Below are 21,563 nucleotides of genomic sequence, written 5' to 3' on the forward strand. Positions count from 1 at the left end.
GTAGAATTCAGAATTTTTAGAATTGATAAAGTCAATAAATGCATTTTCCAGTTCCGTTTGATTTTTGAATATTATGTGTTGTAAGTAGTGGTCCAGGTGTCTAAAAAAATGGTAGTCAGTAGGCGAGAGGTCCGGAGAGTAGGGTGGGTGAGGCAAAGTTTCATAGCCAAGCTCCAATAATTTTTGTGACGTTACACGTGACACATGTGGTCGAACGTTGTCATGCAACAAAATGGGCCCTTTCCGATTGACCAAAGAGGGCTTCATTACTGCCAATTTCTGATGCATGGTATTAATTTGGTTACAGTATGATTCAGCATTGATGGTTTCGCCAGGATTTAAGAAGCTGTAGTGTATTAAACCAAATGAAGCCCACCATACCGTAACCATTACCTTTTTTTGATGAGTTGGGGGCTTTGGAAAATGTATTGGAGCTTCTCCTTTGTCGAGCCACTGTCCAGAACGTCTAGTGTTATCGTAGAGAATCCACTTTTCGTCACATGTAACAATTCTGGCCAGAAATGGGTCATTTTTGTTTCGACAAAGAAGTGATGCACAAACATCAAAGCGCTGATTTTTTTGGCGATCGTTTAATGAGTGTGGAACCCAATTTTCGAGTTTTTTCACTTTTCCAATCGCCTTGAGGTGGTCAGCGACGGTCGTTTTACTGACTTTGAGTTGCTCTGCAAGTTCTCGAACAGTTGTTTTGGGGTTTTCTTCCACCACTGATCGCAGAACATCATCATTAAGAGAGGAAGGCCTTCCACGACCTTCTTCATCTTCAAGGCTGAAATCTCCCTCCCGAAATTTTTTAAACCACCTTTGCACAGTGCACTCATTAACACAACCCTCGCCCCAGACTTGGTTAATGTTTCTAGCCGTTTGGGCTCCGCTTCGGCCGAGTTTAAACTCGTAAAAGAAAATCGTACGAAATTCTCGCTTTGACATTATAAGGATGACTGAATTATTTCCAAGTAGCGGAATGCTACAGAGGTAAACAAACAATATCATTTGGAAGAGGATTAATAAGTGTTGACATTCATACAAATGAGTAATCCTGTAAACGTAAACAGAATATTTTATATAGATTTTTTTTAATGAAAACTTAAAATCCTGCATTATTTTCCGGACAACCCGATATATTCAGACTAAACACTGAAGATATTGAGAGAAGGCAAAGTGAATTTGACAGAGCAACCCAGCGAGGATAATAGACCAAGATGATAGGTAAGGATCAAATTATAACATTTGAAGGCCTTGTTTGACATAACTAAACAAGGTGAGACATAATCTCCAAAATGGCTACAAAATTCATCTAGTTGAGAGGTGTGATGATAAATATTTTTGAATGTTAGCATAGTCGATTGTTAATCAGCATCTGTTTATCTAAAGATCATTAAGAATAGCTCTCTATCATAGATAGAGAATGAAAGACATAGGGAGAGAAAGAGAGACTTGTGAATATAAAGTGAACCACAGAAGAGATATTTAGATAAGAAACAAAAAGGTAGATGGATAGATAGATGATAAAGAGACAGACATAGAGAGAGAAAGAGAAACATGTGAATGATACAATGATGAGATAAAAAAGAGAAAGAGAGATCGATAGACAGTTGATAGAGAGAGAGGGAAAGAGACAGATGTAGAGAGAGAAAGAGAGACATGCGAAATGGGTAGAGAAGATATATACAGGGTGAATTGCTACTCGTGCTACAAACTTCTCCAGTAGATTCTTCACCCTAAAATGAACAAAAAAGTTCATATTGTCCATGGTCCGATTCTCAACCATTTCAGAGTAATTTCGCTTTTTATCGATTTTGAAAGATATCACGTCCTGGCGTCGGAAAATCGTGATATCTTTTAATCTAAACATTTCTCTGAAAATCTAATAGCACCGTTGAAATTCCCGTTAATTTTTCAATAAGAAGATGACGGTGGCAAAATGTTTGGGCTAATTTTTTGTGTTTTATTTCAGCCAGAACTACAAAAAGAGTGGAAAATTGTGTAAATCGGAAAGTGTATAAAGTAATCCAGAGTTTCTAATTTTAGTCTCAGAAGGCAGCAAATTTGAGGAAAACTACCTGATTTAATAACGCTTCCAACGCACTCGTCATTTTCTTATTTAGTGGTTGTGAGACCAAGATGTTGATGACAAAAAGAGAAAAAATGGTGGTTCAAGGATTGCTAATGTTTGAGAGTGACTTGCTACTCGTGCTACAAACTTCACCAGTAGATTCTTGACCCTAAAATGAACAAAAAAGTTCATATTGACCATGGTCCGATTCTCAACCATTTCAGAGTAATTTCGCTTTTTATCGATTTTGAAAGATATCACGTCCTGGCGTCGGAAAATCGTGATATCTTTTAATCTAAACATTTCTCTTAAAATCTATAAGCACCGTTGAAATCCCCGTTAATTTTTCAATAAGAAGATGAAGGTGGCAAAACGTTTGGGTCTTTCTTCCTTGACCTTCTAGCTGTTTGTAAACTTCTTAAGCATTACATACTAAATGGGCATTAAATTAAATTAAAAAATTTCAATGGAATTATGATTTTGATTCTCTCTAAAAATTAACGGGGATTTCAACGGTGCTTATAGATTTTAAGAGAAATGTTTAGATTAAAAGATATCACGATTTTCCGACGCCAGGACGTGATATCTTTCAAAATCGATAAAAAGCGAAATTACTCTGAAATGGTTGAGAATCGGACCATGGACAATATGAACTTTTTTGTTCATTTTAGGGTGAAGAATCTACTGGAGAAGTTTGTAGCACGAGTAGCAATTCACCCTGTATAGTTAGAAAAAAAGAGAAAGATAGATAGATGATAGAGAAAGAGAGAGACAGAGAAAGAGTGAGAATGAGACATTGTGAATGTGAAGAAGGCCAGAGAAGTGAGAGAGAGAGAGAGAGCACTCTCTCTTATTTTCTCCATCTATCTGTCAACCTATTATCATTCTCTCTTTCTCTTTTTTTTCTATCTCTTCTCTGGCTCTCTTTACATTCACTGTCTCTCTTTCTTATTCTATGTCTGTCTCATTCACACACTTTCTCTCCCTCTCTCGTTAAAGGGGAGCTTTTCGGCTTGTATAGCCATATGTCCCAGGATCCAGAAGTGGTGTGGAAGGATGGCAGGATATGTACATATCTCATGGGAGACCTATCCTAGCTACAATGCAGCATGTACTTTCTATAGATGAAATTTGGGACTACAGACTCCAGTCTTCTCAGACTGATTTTAAACTTGGCTTATCAGCGCGATACAAGAAAAAAAATAGAATACTTTATCTAACATTAGATTTTTCATTGAGTCATGAGAAGTGCTTCGAGTGTTCTTGGCAGTCCTAAGTTAGATGCTGATCACAAGACTGAGACAACTGTCTTTGTACTCCAAAAGTTAGAGATCAGGGGGTATCAAAAACCTACACCGTTTCAGTCAATTTTGGGCAGAATATAAATCAATCATCTCAATCACCATTCTCTCATCAATTTTTAAACACTACAGTAAGGCAATAGGATAGTCGATACAGCTCCATTCCAATACACAAATTGCATAAGGTTGTCAAGATGATAAACATTCTGCCTTTGATATTCTATACTGTCATGCAGCACACTCAAGTCATCTAGTGCTCAGGGTCTATGCCTTCGTAAACTGCCGCTTCATCCAAGGTTATAACCAACCTTGTCAGCAAGGTCTTCTGAGGTCTCACCATACAAGTTTTGCAACCTGATCCGCTCTTGACTGAGCCATGGTATAAAACTGGCCTGTACCAGAGATTGTGAGTCAGATACACAGTCTTAAAGAGTTGAGGTTCTATATTCAATGCAGTTCTGTTTCCAAAGTACTAAGTTCAAGTTGGCGATCCGAGTCGGTAGTCTACGTTCGGAGGTTTAGTCCCATCAAAAAGTTCGTCAGCAGGAAGTTCCAGCGATCTACCTCCTCCAAAATCTATCTTAGAAACTGGGCAACTGCTACTGTTTTAGAAGAAGAAGAAAAATAACTTTATTCTGGGTCTGGTGTCCCCTAAGAATAATTTACATGAAATAAACAAAGGAAGTTCCTTCTATGAAGTTAAAAGTAAAAAAAAAAAAAGATAGAAATCTTGGCACACTGTATACCAATAAGGCAGGACAGAAGAAAAAATTACGAGAATATTAAACAAAAATAACAAATGTTAACATGACGTCTCTGCTTGGAAGGAGAGGAGGTGATTATACATGTGGGATTTAAAGGAGGAAAAGGAGGCAGCGTGACGAATAGAAAGGGGAAGGGAGTTCCAGAGTTTAGGGGCTCGGATCAGAAAGGATCTTTCGAAGGTATGGGTTGTATGTTGCGGAAGGATAAGGTCGATGGGGATGATCAGGTCTTATGAGTGTGATGTGAGGAGTTGAATTGGAGGGATTGGATGATGTAAAGAGGACGACGAGTGTGGATGGACTGGAAAAGAAAGCAACCTAGGAAATACTGTGCACGGAAGGAGGGGAATAGCGAGGAACCCCGACACCCGGGTACACAAATCTTACGCAACAATTCATAATACGCTTCAATCGCGCATTCTCCCCCTCCGAGAGACCACCGTATGCCAAACAGCTATAATCGAAGAAGGGAAGATACAAGGAGTTTGCGAGTGGAGAAAGGTAAGAGAAGCCAGGACCGCCGAAACAGGCTGAGGGAAGCAATGGAATGGCTGAAATTTGGGAAATGTGAGAATGCCAGGAAAGGTTTTGGTCAGACTACTCCTAGGATTTTAACCGAAGAGCAGAAGGGGATGGGATGGTTATTTAGCATGAGAGGATGCTGGGGAGGGAATTGAGGAGTTGCCTGGACCCGATAATTATGGCGGTGGATTTGGACGGAGTGAGGACTAGGGAATTTTTATGGGCCCATTCGTTGATGAAATTCAGGTCTTTTTGGATCTTGAGAGTGGCCGAGTGAAGATCGGAAGGGTGGAAGGATGTGTATTTGGGAGTCATCAGCATATAGGTGATAGTTACAGGACTGGATGGAGTCAGGCAGATCACTGATATAAATGGAAAAAAGGATAGGAGAGATGCTAGAGCCTTGGGGCACCCCAGATTTTAGAGGAAGGAAGGAGGAGGTAAGGCCATTGGGAAGGGAGACAGCTTGGTGGCAATTGGTAAGGTAGGAGTTTTATAAAGATGTTTCAATAATACATTCTAGGGGAGCTTGTCACGGTGATATAGCCATATGTACCAGGTTCCAGGAGTGGTGTGGAAGGCTGGCAGGATATGCACACATCTCATGGGAGACTTACCCTTGTTACAATACAGGGAGTACTTTCTAAGAAGAATTTTAGGAGAGAAGACTCCAGGAGTGTTAGAACTTCACCAGAGACTTTTAAGGAAACGAGCAATGAACAGTCAATAACACGCTCAAGAAGTCATTGCCTGAGTAAAGTAGAGGCCCCCTGTGTAATCAGCCCAACTGCTTTCAAGACAACAGTATGACAGGCCTGAATCTTATTTAATAACACAACCATATAATAAAAATTTATTTAAAAAGGTAAATAATTTAATATTCACTTATATTATATAAAATATAAACATTTATTATATTAGTTTAATAAACGGATAACAATGCTAGGAAAATAAATTGTATTCCTAGCAGGTTTCAAAAGTTGAAAACCCACATCATTGTAGAAACATACACAGTGACAAGAATGACCATTCTCCCAAGTTTATATAATCTTTTCAGTCGTCTTTAATAGTACCGTGTACATACGAGTACTGCGAGACTAATTTCCACACATACGGTATAAAAAACTCCCCTGTAGAATCTTCTTCAATGTATCTGAACCTTAGTTCTGGAAATTTCTGAAATAGAGAGAAAAATATTTTGTAAATTTGCATTGAATAAATACGGCTACCAACAGACACCACATACTTGCAGTCTATGGGATGGCCATTTGGCCGACGCTTCGATAATTATCTTCAGAACTACATTTACATCATTACAGGGGTCATTTGTTTTTTCGAGCGTTGAAGTAAAATATTCCAACACCTTAAAAATGAAATTATTATTTTTGGTTATTACAAAAAGAACTTACAACCCATGACTTAAAAAAATAAACAATATAATAAAATACCTGATCAAGGTTATTGATGATATCATTAAATGCAGGATTGTTCCTGAAGGGCTCGAAAATACCCTTTTTATACAACAAAGTATATATCAAATTGGGATTAGAAGCCAATTGATTTGAGAGACAAGAATTTAGGACTTCCAAAATAATTCTAAGAGCTCTCTCTATGGGTAGCAACTAGAAAAGGTTTTATTAATTTTAATTTTATACCCAGCGATTTTTTTTTTTTTACCTCATGTTTGGTCCGGTTGTATGTTTTTGCCAGGACTTCAAACAGGCCGACAAGTCTTTGGCATACGTAAGGATGGAGGTTGGAAAAATGGGAAGACATATTGGAGAGAGCAGCAAGGCAGTTGGAATGAAGGTATTCGTCCTAAGCAAAATTTCACTCGTTTTAAAAAAGTTTAAAATTACAAATAATTAAAAACCGCTCACTCTCATTTTCAGTAAATTATATTGCACAGTCCTTGCTGTCACTAATATAGTTAAGCCTCCCAATGAAATTTCACCGAGATGGCGGTCTACAAACCAGGTTACATTTTTTGTCATCTGGAACATTGTTGCAATCTCATTTCTGTTCATAGAAAAAGTAAGAAAGCAATACACTTACAGTTGTATGGATTTTTTTATTGAATTCCCTATCTTCACTCAGAATCAGCAATATTATTAACGACATATAAACATGGTGGCCACTTGCATCCGAAGCTTTATAAATAGTTTGTAACATTGGCAGCATCTGTAAAAAAATAAATAAGAATCATCACTGATGCAAACTGATAGGAGCAATCGCATTGTATAAAAATACCCAAGATTCAATGTCATTTTGTGCCACCATAAGGGGTTTAAAACTACTGTTCCTTTCCAATAAATTATATAACAAAAGACTAGTTTCCTCTTTGTCCATAACTGAAAAAATTGTTTTACAAATATCTTCCAAACCATCTGAAAATAAAAGAAGAAGCTTATTACAGACAAAAAGCTGGAAATTATGAAAAGTAAAATAAATAAAAATGTGTATGAATTTCAGTAAACAAGTGGCCACCAAGCGAGAGACTACTACCAGAAAATACCATCAATACCGTCAGATTTTTGACGAACAACGACCCAACCAATGATTGTCAAATCACTTAGAAGAATATGAGTTAGAATACATTAATACAATTTTTTTTTACTCACCCGTTTATTTATAAAAGAAAAGAATCTTTTTTTGCTGATTCTATCAATGTTTAAACTTAAACATTAAAATGTAAATAACCAATTATTAACATAAAGAACGTTGTACAATTTAATCAATATAACGACGGAAAGTACAAGAGAGGAAATATGGGAGGTATATCAAAATATTCTTACCAGAAAGAGAATGGAGGTAAAGGCTGTACCTATTCACCTGCCAATCATCCTGGTGATTGATGAGCACGTTGAGTAATAGCAAAGCAGTTCTGGCCAAAGGTGCGTCTTCATTTTCATGAGGCATAAAATATCCAATAATGTCAGCTAAAACCCATTTAAAGCTTTATCATGTAGAGTTCAGTCATCAGTTCTTATTCTTTGTACATCACAAAAAATACCTGCTATGTCTAATATAATGCTTCCTCCTGACGAAGAGTATAATTTGTCAGGGTGTGGCATTTTATGTTGTTGAGTAAACCTCTTGAGTAATATTTTACTCAGCTCATCACCTCTTTTATGCTCAAAAATCATATCATAAACTTCGATAGTACATCCTCTCCTATAAAATTCTGTTGACAACAAAACCAACAGCATGTTCATACACTCAAGATGAAGTAGGTATGTTTTCTCCCTGAATGACAAGATAGTTAATAAAAAAAAAATTAATATAATGATTTAATTTCCATTTATGTACAGATGAAAAACAACTGAACATACCTTACTGGTAAATCTATAACAATGTGTAAAAGCACGTCAATCAATTCTGTAGTGTCCTCTTCCTGAGGAGAGGCTGAAAGATTTACAAAGAATTTTATTAACTTAAAATTATATTGTATGGTTTTAAATGATCAAAACCGCCTTTCAGTTTGTTACAGCCCAAAATTGCTGACAATAATACGCCTGTCACTCAGTGGAGACGGAGAGGGAAAAAATTATTAAAAAAATGAATATATATCTGTGGAACATAAATGAAGAAATAAATAAGCTTGGGCACCAGTTGTTCTATTTGTTAAAAATAGAACTACAAAAATAAAGAGAAACGAAGATGGATAATTAAAAATAATAATAATAAAACTCCCCAGCACTGGAAGAGAGAAAAACCAAAATTTAATTATCTCAAATTATCCTAAACCCCTGTATACCCCCCCACAAGGGTTTGCTTTGTGTTCAATAAAATTCTCACAAATCATAATAAATCAAATAACTTCATTTAGGAACTAACGAAAAAATTAGCATATTCTCTTAATAACTAATGAAATAAATGACTGTGGTAAACCAACAAAATATACAAAAAGAATTATAAAACCGCTTAAAAATTTAACAACAGAAAAAAGAATGTATAAAGCCTTGTCCAAGCCAAAAACAGAGAACATCTTCCAGTGGCCATGCTCGGTGTTCATTTGAGAGTTTTTTTTTAGAGCCTTCTTCCTTGTCCTGACAGTGGGAAAATTGACATTACTGTAGCCCCAAATCCCCTTCCAAGTATTTTTCTTGATTCTTTCCTCCTGGATGTCTTCAGCTTCACAGAAGGAGGAAAACCTGACGCACTGCCAACATTCTTTCTCCTTCCATTGTCTCAGGCCTCGCGGACTGTTCGCCTCCTGATCCACTTCAGATGGTGGGAAAATCGTTCTCCTTGTGGTAGCCACAAATCCCCTTCTGGGACCCACTCGAACCAAGGATGTAATCAGCTGCACACAAGGAGGAAAATCCGATGAAATGCCTACGCCAATTCCCAATCAATCTCCTCAAGTCTGCCGGACTCAACTTGTCTCCAGTTGTTGTCCTGACAACGTTCTTCTCTCATTCACTTCTTCTTTCCACCAACACTCTACAACTTTTTCTCTATTCTCTTTTTTTTAATATATATTTTATTTTTAGGTTAACATTTTCTTGTACGAAACCAACCCTCATTTATGTATAACCAACCTTGTTCTAACTTAACTAGGCTGCTTCTTTTCCCTGGCCTCTCTCTCTAGGATTACCCAATACATTCCAATGCTGGGGGGGGGAGTTAAACATTTATTTTACAAGTTGGAAAATCATAAGATAGTTGTGTTTTTATGTCCCAAAATAAATCCAAAATTTGTTATAATTGATACAGGTATAATAAGTTTTGGTCAAGCTAGAATGATACGTTTTTATGATATATTTTAAAAGTGAAGAAAAAAATTCACCTGATGCTCGCACTTGCGTCAGTTGTTTCAACATGAGTGTCTCGTGCATTTGAACAACATAATGTAAGAACACTCTTAGAATGAACAATGCATTGTAAGGCCGTAAGCAATCGACTTCACTGAAATATAATATTTATCAATTTTATCGATCACTTTCAATAATAATTAATAATTTAAAAAAACTTACTGTGAATCAAAATCAGCTTCCTCGTTGTAAGGTAATTTGTCAGCACTTTCTAAGAAAATCTGGAGTAAAACGCTAACGTTTTCGTTATTCTTGTTGGTCGTATTCCATTTTTTAGCAAGTTCATATGAATAATTGTACACATCTTTCCCATGATTTCTAAATGGAGGGAAAATAGCCAGTTTTAGAGATGTTCAATTAAATCATGACAAATGTTGAATAAGTATGAACTTACTCTAAGGTCACTCTAGGATTGTAGGAAAGGAGTTCATCCCAAAAAGGATCTGTTTTTGGTATCTGCGATTTAGAATCTATCATCATAAGCAAATACTTGTTTTTGCTCCATTCTGATTGACTACTCTGATAAGCACCCATTTCAATTTTTGCTAAACAGCCAAACTGTATCTAAAAATTAAATTAATAATTAAAAGACACCAATCATTGATATTAAGAATCTGGTTCTTGCCAGGTCATGAATGAAAGGATGGTGTGGATAGTGGAAAGAAACATGGACTATTTTTCAGAGAATCATGGATTGTTAGGCCTGGTTTCATTAAACATTTAACCCTAAAGTTCTAATGCCCTTAAGTACAGTATGATATATGAGTTGTATGTTGGCAGGTAGTAAGAATTGTTGTTAGGTCTTTTTAATCTACGGGGGTTCAAAATCATTCATCTGTTCAGAAATAGTCTAAGGTAATGTACAGTATCATCGTAGGGAAGAATGATGTTCATGTAGAGAGAATATAGTGTGATTTGTCAAAGTATATCTTAAATCTTCAACTTTTTGTACCACTCCTCCAGCAAAAAATGTAGGTTTCAAAGTTTATGTGGGGTCGTTCAATGGGTGATAGTTATATCATCTGTGAGATGTTACTATTGGAAATGTAGGATAATACCAGTATGAAGTAGGAAAAGGAGAGAGTGCGTAGTTCTTGCATGAAAATATCTGTTGGAAAGAGATTTTAGGATAAGATAGTAGGTTTCGGAATGGATGCCCTTGGGCTTTTAAATAGCAGTCATGCCATACTTTATCAAGTGCTCACACGACATCAAAAAATATTCAGGAACAGCATTCCTTAAACTCAAACAAGGAGGCGATGATGCCTACAACACAATAATGTAGTCAAAACCATTTTTTCAGTTCTTATATNGTTGGTCTGAAATTTGTATTGTGTATTTTATTCCATGGTATAGCTCAAGGATCAGGTATATATATTATGCAGGGTGGGCGACCAAGACCCGGGGGGTTAAATGCCTGGGTAGACTCGTACCCCATCCCTAAAAGGTCCAGGACTTGGTCGGCTCACATGTCCTGCATAAACCTCTTGCACTCGTTCACAAACCCCAAGATTTTGGACCATTTTATCTCGGGGAGTGATTTGGTGATGTCCTCTCCTTCAAAGATTTCAAATCTAGACCTAGCATACCTATCACACTCTGCGAGGGAGTGCCTTGCCGTTTCTTCTTTTATTTCGCAGAAGCAGCAAAAGGGATCTGGTAGGATACCCATTACAAAGAGGTGTCTTCTCAGTGGGCAGTGGCCCGTCAGAATACCTATCAGCCTCCTAATTCCCTTCCTTGAGATAGCCATTTCGATTCTGCTGGTTTGATCGCCTTAACAAACTTTCGATTGCCTGTGTCCGGGGGATAAATTCCACTCCATAAGGAATTGTTTCATGCCCCAGCTATTGATACTCTCCCTCGCTGTGCTCATAGAGTGAGGTAATACCGGTTGTGGCCCAACAAACGCAGTATTAGAACCTTCTTTGGCTAGGCCATCCGCCTTTTCATTGCCATGGTGTCCTTTGTGTGCTGGTATCCAAATAAGGGTCATCTTATTCTCAAACCTGAAAGAGATCCTATTGATAAGATCTATAGTTTCCTCCACCAGTCGTGACGTTGACAAATCTTTTTGTAATGCCCTAAGACTAGCCTGACTGTCAGAAAAGATTTTAATATCTTTTCCCTTAATTTTATTTTCCATAAGTGTTCTACAACACACATTGATGGCCCAGATTTCCGCCTGAAAAACGGAGGTGTTATTGCCAAGAGGGGAGGAGTTGCTGATTCCTAATTTTGGTATGTAGATTCCTGCACCACTCCCTCTTCCTTTGATAAGTGATCCATCGGTGTAGCAGTCTATGTTACGATGGTCATCATCCAGACTATAATTATAATCACAAGGGGTGACTACCTGAAAGTGCTTTTTCCCTGAAGGGGTTTTAATCTTTTTATCATGCCATACTTAATCAAGTGCTCACACGACATCAAAAAATATTCAGGCATAGCATTCCTTAAACTCAAACAAGGGGGCGATGATGCCTACAACACAATAATGTAGTCAAAACCATTTTTTCAGTTCTTCTTTTAATAAATTAAATATTGTTGAATTATAATTAATAATTATTGTTGTCAGGTAAATTTAAAATTAGAAAAGCAGTGAAGTTTTATTTATTAAAAATACTATCCTTGTGAGGTATTTTCTTGAGGTCTGTGAAGTGAATAAACCTGAGTTTAACTGTCTCCATTTATCATGGACCAGGATGATTAAACTATTTTTTGATTTGTAGTAAAAAGCAAAATACAATGACTTTGTAAATGAGTCCAGTCCTTCAGGGGCTATCAACAGCTAGACTTTCACTTTCTAAATCCAAACCATCTCACACTCACAAATCACTCAGTACTCAATATTCCTCTCACACTACTCATTCATGCTAATAAATACATTCAGACTCAATATACACAAAATGAGATACTTATCAGTACTAGAAACAAAGATAAAAAATCAGACACTTGTATTTTGTTGTTTATTTCAAACTATACGTATTTTTGTCATTATATTAATTACAACATACTTATTTCATGATTTTTAATAAAAAAATCTTTAATTCTGATGATTTGAAAAAAATTGACCAAAACGCCAGAAAATCATTTAGTGATTAAATAAATTGTCAGCTAAATTTTAATTACATGTTGTAATTAAAGTAACAATAAAAGTACATACATATAGTTTGAAATAAACAACAAAATACGAGTCTCTTTTTTTCCAAGTATGTTTACAATAAAACAGACCGGTTTTTTCCAAAAAATAAAACAGGGGAGCCAAATTGTTTTGCATACAAGCCTTTATGACACATGTAACCGTCTTCAGCGGTGTTAAAGCACCTTTTTTTTTCAAAAATTGAAAATTTGGAATTATTTTACGTTATACAAATTAATAACATTTTAAGTTTGTTGTAATAGCACACAGGCCTCGCCTCTGGAGAAGGCGAGAAGTTGAATGAGTCCGCAGCAAGTGAAGGACCAAAATGATCGTAAACGACCAAACTATAATTTCATTATTTAGTTGTTACTGGTCATTCTGGTCTGTCTTTATCAGACAGTTTACCCACACCCGCCCAGTGAGGATAGGCAGACCAAAATGACTTGTTATCGCGAATACCACTGAAGGAAATGTCACTATTTCATTATCATTACATTAAATATTGTTTATTCGATGAGGGACATTAATGTTTCAGAATTTTTAATGTCTTCTTAATGGTAATCTCTATACAATATTATCAGTATTCTTTTAAATTATTACTTACAATTGTAATTGTCCAATGATCTTTGAAAAAACAAGAACGTTACTAATGATTTAGTATGATACTAATGAAAATGTTTTTGTTTTTTTAATAGTTTGTTCTAATATTTATAAATAACGAAAATGATTCAATCACTACTCTTTTCTAATGCCATGGTTACATCCAAGACAGGTGATATAAATGCATTACATACATACACATGTAATTGTGAGTCACTCTTTGCAGTCTACCAGCAATTCCAGCTTTTGTAATTTACAATAAGTTACTGGCAAGCCTTGAGAATTACCCACCTCGAGTGTTGGCAGAACAGGGTCAGACGTCTGTGTTATTTGTCCAGCCGCCAAGGTTGGGCTCCAGGTGCTATCAACAGCTAGATCATTGTAGCACCTAGCACATGCAGTTCTTAGATCCAAACCCATTCACTCTGTCACTCACTTTTTTAAAAATTAATATTTGTAGCCTATACATATTTGTACATATTACAAATGTGATGACAGTATGTTTCTTTTTCACACCAGAGGGCATATGCCATGAGAAGCCAGCCAATGCTAGCACTCAGTGTGAGGGATTAAGGGGCAACGAGGTCTTGAGGCCATCATCGATTAAAGGCGACGTGGCAGGGTAGTAGGGTTAGGATGGATCAAGAAGATGGCGTGAAACTTTTAGAATCGGGAAAGGATCAGTTCACTGATAAAAGGAATGCTGTGCTTGCTGTGGATAGTGAGGTTACTGTCAATGGAGGAATATCAAGTACCCCATCGATCTAAATTATAATTATAGTTAACTTATATACATATTATAAATGTGTTAAAGTGTGATTGAGGAATATCTAGGGGAGGCCTAATGTCTGACTTCAGGCCACTAAAACACCAAATGGGTGAAGTCACAGACTCAGTTCTGTACATACATGTACACAAATGTATATCAAATGACCGTATAGATTAAATGATCAATAGACGTATAGATCAAAATGATCAGTAACGACCAAATAATGAAATTATAATTTGGTTGTTTATGATCAGTTTGGTCTGCCTGTTGGCTGTTCTGGTCTGTCAGATGCATTTCAACTTCTCGCATTCTCCAGGCCTGTGAGGCATGTGTGTTATTACAACAAACTTAAAGTGTTATTTGTACAATGTAAAATAATTGAAAATTTGCCAAGTTGGGACAAAAAAAGGAGAGTTGATAACCACTGAAGATGGTAACACAAACTGAAATCCAATAATTGAATATTACAAGTAAAAATTCACACAATACGTACACACGTTTAAATTATTTACATTATTACTTACAGAATATTTTCATTTTTATATACTATTGAAAATTGTATTGAAATCTGTTATCTCTATTATCTGCTTTGGGCTGGATTGGCAGAGAAGCTCTCACTTATCAAGAGCACTGTCAATAGGTGACCCTAAGAGGATCTGACTCATAGATGACAGATCATCATCATCATCCGAATAAGAATAAGCCACGTGAGGTTAACATACAGACATTTACTTTTAGAATAGGCATGCAGAGAAAAGTTGTTCGATGTGTCCCAGTTGATTGAAGGGTTCCATTCCTTGGCTCCACATAGAGAACTTGTAGGAATGCCACCTAATGGAATTGTGCTTGAGCAAGGCAGCAAGTATTTGGCTTGTCTGTCCAATTTTTAGAGAAAACAGGGCTGTTTTATTGTATATATTACTGATAGATATACAATAATAAATACTGAATGTATTTATTTGCGTGAATGTGTAGTGTACTATTATACCATATAGACTCTCAGTTAGATAGATAGTAGATTCTACATTCAAAATGGAATCAAAAAGTCCTAATTAACTATGGTCCGAATCTCAACAGTTTCGGAGTTATTTTACTTTTAATGATTTTTAAAAATTTCAAATAAACAATAACTCCACAACTGAAAGGTTTTGGACAAATCTGTTGATACCATTAAAAGGATGTTAAATTTCCAATAAGATGTGAACAATATTAAACTTGTAAATGTTAGTGAAATAAGCACTTTAGTAGCGAGATCTTTGAAAAAAAAATTTTTTTTTAAAGTTGAAAAACTTACTATGGTGATTCTAAACTATTTCCAAACCTAGAGACCATTAAACTTCAAAAAACGTACTCCATTTAATATCCTTTTTTTTTAATTTTCCACCTTACCAATCCTTCAACCACGTTTTTTTTCTTTTCCTTGATTAATTCCTTATCTTTGAAAAAAGTCATTAAAAAGCAATTGCACCACTAAAAAGGATATTAAATGGAGTACATTTTTTGAAATTTCCTGGTCTCTAGGTTTGGAAATAGTTTAGAATCACCATAGTAAGTTTTTCAACTCTTGAAAAAAAAATATATTTTTCAAAATACCCGCTACTAAAATGCTTATTTCAATAACGTTTACAAGTTTAATATTGATCACATCTTATTGGAAATTTAACGTACTTTTTAATTGTCTCAACGGATTTGTCCAAAACCTTTCAGTTTTGGAATTATCATTGAATTGAAGCACTCCGAAACTGATGAGACTCAGTCCATAATAAATTAGGACTTTTTGGTTCTGTTTTGAATGTAGAATCTACTGGCAAAGTTTGTAACACGAGTAGCTGAACACCCTGTATACACACTGATGGACAAAATTAATGCACCATCCTTAAATTTTAATGCATTTAGGTTTATTCGTATTTTACATACCAAAAATAGATTTGATTGTAAAAATAAGACATTTAAAAAGAAAATGTTTATTAACTCATTCTTAAAAAAATTGAGTAAAGAAAAAATGTGAACAAAATTTTTTTTGTCCCCTTTAACACATATTATTTCCACCTCTGGCAGGAACACATCTATTAACACCTTTGTATTCCTTGGAAAAAGATTTCTGGTAAAATCCTGAGGAATTCATTCCGATTCATCAAGAACATCCGTTTCCAACTCTTCTAAGGTGGTAGGACCTGGGTTTTGCGATCATACTCATCGCTTAAGTTGACCCCAAATGTGTTCAATTGGGTTTAAATCTGGACTTCGAGCTGGCCACAACAAACACATTTCCAATCTCATTCAGGTAGTCATCCACAATTCAAGCTCTATGGGGCCTGACATTATCCTGCATTAGCAAGAATCTCTCACCAATGTGGGGGCAAATGTACTACATGTTTTTTTATTATGTCTTGTAAGTACCTCTGTAAAATTAGAGATCTTCCTCACACAACAACCAATTCAGTGCAAGCGTCCAAGGAAATGCCACCCCAGAACATCAATGACTCACCGTGGAATGCCAATTGTGGAACCATGCAGCATAGGGCGTACCTTTCTCCCGAGCGTCTCCATTTAAAATTGCCCATCTGAAGATTTCGGACCAACTCTGACCTTCTGTAAAGTGAACTCGTCCCCAATCTTTCAATGTCCAATTCACATGTTCCCTTGCGCCTAGCCATTTTCTGAGCTGTGAAAAGAAGAGGTCCACGAGCGGGTGCTGGGCCTTAAGGTTATTTTCATTGAGCCTTCTTCTTACAGTCCTGGAGGAAATCGACTTGTCTTATCAGATTTCTTATCTCATTTCACATAATGCTGCAGTTTTGTAGAGCATGATGACAGATGAATCTATCTTCTCTCTCGTCTGTACACCTAGGTCGACCCTGTCCTAGACTTCTATTGCAAAACCCTGTTTCTCTGAAGCGTCAAAGAACCCTTCCTATTATAGAGTGATTTACACTCATTCTCCTCGTTCCTTATCCTTAAGTATCCTTTCACTAAAAATATTAAACCCTGATACTATCATACCAACTCAAATGCTTGACTGGAGCAATTAAAAAGGTTTAAGAATAAGAATAATATCAAATGATATCAATGAAGAAAAAAGATTAACTGAAAGCGATCTTTATATGTAGCAGAATAATAGCTACTTTTTGTGCAAATGGGAATAATCAGTACAAAAGTAAATAAAGCATTATTTACTATTTATTTTGACTAAAATAGCCCCTAATTTCTTATAACTAATGTACAAAAACAATGGATTTAATTTTAAACTAAGTAAATTGAGTGGTGCTTTAAATTTGTCCATCAGTGTATACAAAAAAATACAAAAAATAACCCATTTATGTTTAGTGGTCTAATTGACCATATTAAACATTTCAATTAATCAATCTTTTTATGTAAGGTCTTGATTGAGATGAGGAGTTGGTGTCAGAGTGGATCGAAGTCAACCAAGACCTTACAAAAAAGGAATAAGTAATTCAAATAATTAATATGATCAATTAAACCACTAAACTTAAATGGATTAATATATAATAAGTAAAGAAGTAATTACTTAACTAACAGCTCCCCGCGGCCACTTCATAAGTCCCTGAGAATCGAATCCTGATTACACGACATTTGAAAAATGGCAAAAAAAAGGAAAAGTCAGACAGTTGTAGGTTGAGATGGGGAGTTGGTGTCCGAGTGGATCGAAGTCACAACAGCTCACGTTGTTAGAGCAGCGGCGAATTGAACCGAAGGTCGTGGGTTCAAATCCCGCTCATGACACTAATTTTTCATCTCAACCAAGACCTTACATAAAATAACTCCGTTTCCTTCAAGAATCGGAACAGGGTAACCAAATTATTGCTGATATACTCAAACACAATTTCCATATCGGGTGGCATTCCTACACGCCCTTTATACAGAGCCAAGGAGTGACACCTTTCAATTAAGGGCGACACTTGAACAACCTTCCTCCAAAAGTGACCGTGTGTCAACCACGCATTGCCTATCCTTAATCGGATCAGGATGAAACTTCTTCTACATAAAAATATTATTATTTTATACAAAAATAAATTCAGTTCTGCAATAATACAGGCAATTACTTTTCGGTTTAATTATTATGGTTTATTTATACTGATGCCAAGAATTACAGGTATTCAAAGATTTACTTACTCTATTATTTCAGGGATATGAAGAAATTAAACCGTTATATTTTTCAAAAAGTTTACTTTTTCGAACAACCGTGCTTTTTATTTTAGTTTATTTATTTTTTAATGGAACGTGACAGCTAATTGTCATCTGTTTTTGCACTAGTTGCTGGACCTTATGGTTATTATTTTCGACAGTCTTTATTTATTTTTTCTTAAAAGTTATAAAAAAATAAAAACCGTTATTAATTTTTACAGTTCGTCTCCCAGATTTTTTTAAATTTTTATTTATTTATTTTTTTGAGAAAAAATTTCTTAATTGAGACGAATTATCACTTACGCATAGATTTGAGAGGAGACAGTCTGTTGTCGCCTCGTCCGACGTTTAAGTGCCGTGGCCCTAAAACGGCTCACTGACGACTAAAAGGACATCATAAAAATGCCCCCTTTTACTCAAATGCCAATCTTCTAGAATTTGAACATACACAAATTATTGACGATCGGGAGGAACTCGTTACCTTCTCCGCTAGAATACAAAAATTGACGTTTGAGCCAGACTCGGACGTCAAACGTTTCACAAACGTCACCACCAGAGGCAAAGGACGTCTTTCTCAAACAACTGTTATTTCTCTTGTTCCACAGTCTGGCAACGTTTTTTTTTCCATCTCAATTTCACATTTTTTTGTATGTATTATGTGCATATCCAGTCTTTTATACAGGGTGTACGGCTACTCGTGTTAAGAACTTGAAAAATAACTATGGTCCGAATCTCAACAGTTTCGGAGTTATTTCACGTTTTCTGATTTTTTAAGATTTCACGACCGTGCTTCAATTAAACAATGATAATTCCAAAACTAAAAGGTTTTGAACAAATCCGTTGAGACCATTGAAAAGTACGTTAAATTTCCAATAAGATGTGATCGATATTAAACTTGTAAACGTTAGTGAAATAAGCATTTTAGTAACGAGAACTTTGAAAAAAAAATTTTTCAAGAGTTGAAAACTTACTATGGTGATTCTAAAATATTTCCAAACCCAGAGACCAGCAAATTTAAGAAAAAGTACTTCATTTAATATCCTTTTTAATGGTGCAATTGCTTTTTTCATTACTTTTTTCCAAGATGAAGAAATTGATCAAGGTTCAACCGTGGTTGAAGGATTGCTAAGGTGGAAAATAAAGAAAAAGATATTAAATGGAGTACGTTTTCCAAAATTTGCTGGTCTCTAGGTTTGGAAATAGTTTTGGCTCCACATAGAGAACTTGTAGGAATGCCACCTAATAGAATTGTGCTTGAGCAAGGCAGCAAGTATTTGGTTTGTCTGTCCAATTTTTAGAGAAAGCAGCTGTTTTATTGTATATATTACTGATAGATATACCATTTTGTGTATACGGCTGAATGTATTATTATACCATATAGACGCTTTGATTGCTTAGATATAAATAGTATGGCAGGGCGTTGATGGCCGCAATGGTTTAGGCGTTGACAAGGCGCTCATCACTGTACGGTAAAGTTCCAGGTTCGAATCCAGCGGCCCTGCATTCAAACCTGACATACTTACAGTGACCAGACATACTTTTCAAAAAACACCGGCACACTGAGGGTTTATATGAAATCTGCTGTTGCGAACCCTCATTAAAAAAAAGGGGGGGGAAGTAAGTGTGTGTGTATCTATATTAAAAACTGCATGTGTTGGGGGCTGAAATGACATAGTTGTTAATATCCTATGGAGTCCAACTTTGGTGGTAGGACAGATAAAAACACTCAAGTATCAAGAGCACTGTCCAAGGAGGGCCTCAGAGGTTCTGTCTCTTAGAACAGGGTGTTCAGCTACTCGTGTTACAAACTTTGCCAGTAGATTGTACATTCAAAATGAAACCAAAAAGTCCTAATTAGCTATGGTCCCAATCTCAACAACTTCAGAGTTATTCCCCTTTTTCTGATTTTTTTAAGATTTCACGGCCTTGCTTCAAATAAACAGTGGTGACTCCAAAACTAAAAGGTTTTGGACAAATTTGTCGATACCATTGAAAACTACGTTAAATGTCAAATAAGATGTGATAAATACTAGACTTGTAAACGTAGGTGAAATAAGCGGTTTAGTAGCCAGAACTTTGAAAAATAGTTTGTTTTTTTAGTTGAAAAACTTACTATGGTGTTTCTAAACTACTATTTACAAACATAGGGACACCAAATTTCAGAAAATATACTCCATTTAACATCCTTTTTATTGGTGTAATTTCTTTTTTAGTTACTTTTTCAAGTATAAAGAAATTGATCAAGGAAAAGAAAAAAAAAACGTGGTTGAAGGTGGAAATTAACAAAACAAACAAAAAAACTTAAGGAAATTTTGAATGGGTTACCACTAAAAAGGATATTAAATGGAGTACGTTTTCTGAAATTGGCTAGTCTCTAGGTTTGGAAATAGTTTAGAAACACCTTAGTGTTTTTCAACTTTGAAAAAAAAAATTGAATGTTGATCACATCTTATTGGAAATTTAACGTACTTTTCAATTGTCCGAACGGATTTGTTGAAAACCTTTTAGTTTAGGAATTATCATTGTTTATTTGAAGCAAGGTTGTGAAATCTCAAAAAATCAGAAAATGTAAAATAACCCACTTGCAGAGGTGTGGATGTCAAAGTCCTGATAAGCCAGGAGAAAATTCTGTGACATAATCCAAGAAGGGCTAAAAATTGCAGAAGAATGGTGTAAAACTTCTGGCTTAAGAATCAACCCTAATAAAACAACTAGTCTTTTTACACGGAAAAGAAAATTGAATCGCATGAAGCAGATAACACTCAATAATACTGTGATAGAAATTTTAAAAAAACACAGGCCAAATATCTGGGTGTCACACTAGATAAAACACTGTCATTTAAGGAACATATCAGCCAAGAAGGCGATACGAGCTTTAATGGTGTGCAGAAGAATAGTGGGAAAAAACTGGGGATGCAGACCGGAAAACCTGTTTAGGATGTACACCATGAAGGTAAGACCTATTCTTACATACAGAGCCATAGCCCGAGCCAATAAAGCAGAACAAATAACAAAACGAAGAAAACTCACAAAAATACAGAGATTTGCATGCATCTGCAGGAAGGATGAGAACATATCCAACAGGTGGTATGGAGAAGATATTGGGAATAATCCCCCTATACCACATGATAATGAGGACAGCACAGAAAACCATTATTAAAGAGAAACCTCTAACAGGAATAAAACTATAATGGAGAGATTACAACAACATAATGAAAGACTACCCAATATTCATGGCTTCAAGAGACGACATGGACAGGATGTTTGAATTTTATCAAAACTTACGAATAAACGTAGGTAACAAAAAAGAATGGGAGAGAAAAACACTTTTAGGAACAGCACCATCTATTGGTACACAGGCAGATATAGAACACAAGAAGTTACAACGGCAACAGTATTCAGTCCTGGAAATAAATACTCGAAAC

General features: G+C 35.8%; 1 protein-coding gene across 3 annotated transcripts; it reads right to left on the reverse strand.

The window, feature by feature from the left end:
* Positions 1-5,549: 5,549 nt before the first annotated feature.
* LOC106666655 (dymeclin) lies at positions 5,550-18,627 on the reverse strand. Of its 3 annotated transcripts, none has more exons than XM_014393995.2 (14): positions 18,442-18,627; positions 9,873-10,042; positions 9,641-9,796; positions 9,454-9,572; positions 7,994-8,066; positions 7,675-7,907; positions 7,457-7,600; positions 6,912-7,048; positions 6,717-6,842; positions 6,542-6,655; positions 6,339-6,479; positions 6,110-6,283; positions 5,908-6,024; positions 5,550-5,837 (listed from the first exon to the last, which is right to left on the reverse strand). In XM_014393995.2, the coding sequence occupies exons 2-14, from the start codon at positions 10,010-10,012 to the stop codon at positions 5,715-5,717; spliced, it is 1,797 nt and encodes a 598-aa protein (XP_014249481.1). In that variant the 5' UTR covers positions 10,013-10,042; positions 18,442-18,627; the 3' UTR covers positions 5,550-5,714. The 3 variants fall into 3 exon arrangements, with proteins under 3 accessions (XP_014249481.1, XP_024085906.1, XP_014249482.1); XM_024230138.1 differs by lacking the exon at positions 18,442-18,627 and adding an exon at positions 14,517-14,613; XM_014393996.2 differs by lacking the exon at positions 18,442-18,627 and adding an exon at positions 13,228-13,396.
* Positions 18,628-21,563: the final 2,936 nt, after the last annotated feature.

This window comes from Cimex lectularius, unplaced genomic scaffold, assembly GCF_000648675.2.
Source record: "Cimex lectularius strain Harlan isolate CLEC.00 unplaced genomic scaffold, Clec_2.1 scaffold56, whole genome shotgun sequence".
In the NCBI taxonomy this organism is placed as follows: Eukaryota; Metazoa; Arthropoda; class Insecta; order Hemiptera; family Cimicidae; genus Cimex; species Cimex lectularius.

Bases quoted from the DNA above. Each gene is read 5' to 3' on its own strand.
- LOC106666655 (XM_014393995.2), bottom strand. From the start codon at position 10,012: ATGGGTGCTTATCAGAGTAGTCAATCAGAATGGAGCAAAAACAAGTAT. The intron at 8,067-9,453 runs GTGAATTTTTTT...TAAATCTTTCAG, and splicing joins GACGCAAGTGCGAGCATCAG to CCTCTCCTCAGGAAGAGGAC. The intron at 7,601-7,674 runs GTATTTTTTGTG...AATGGGTTTTAG, and splicing joins CATTATATTAGACATAGCAG to CTGACATTATTGGATATTTT.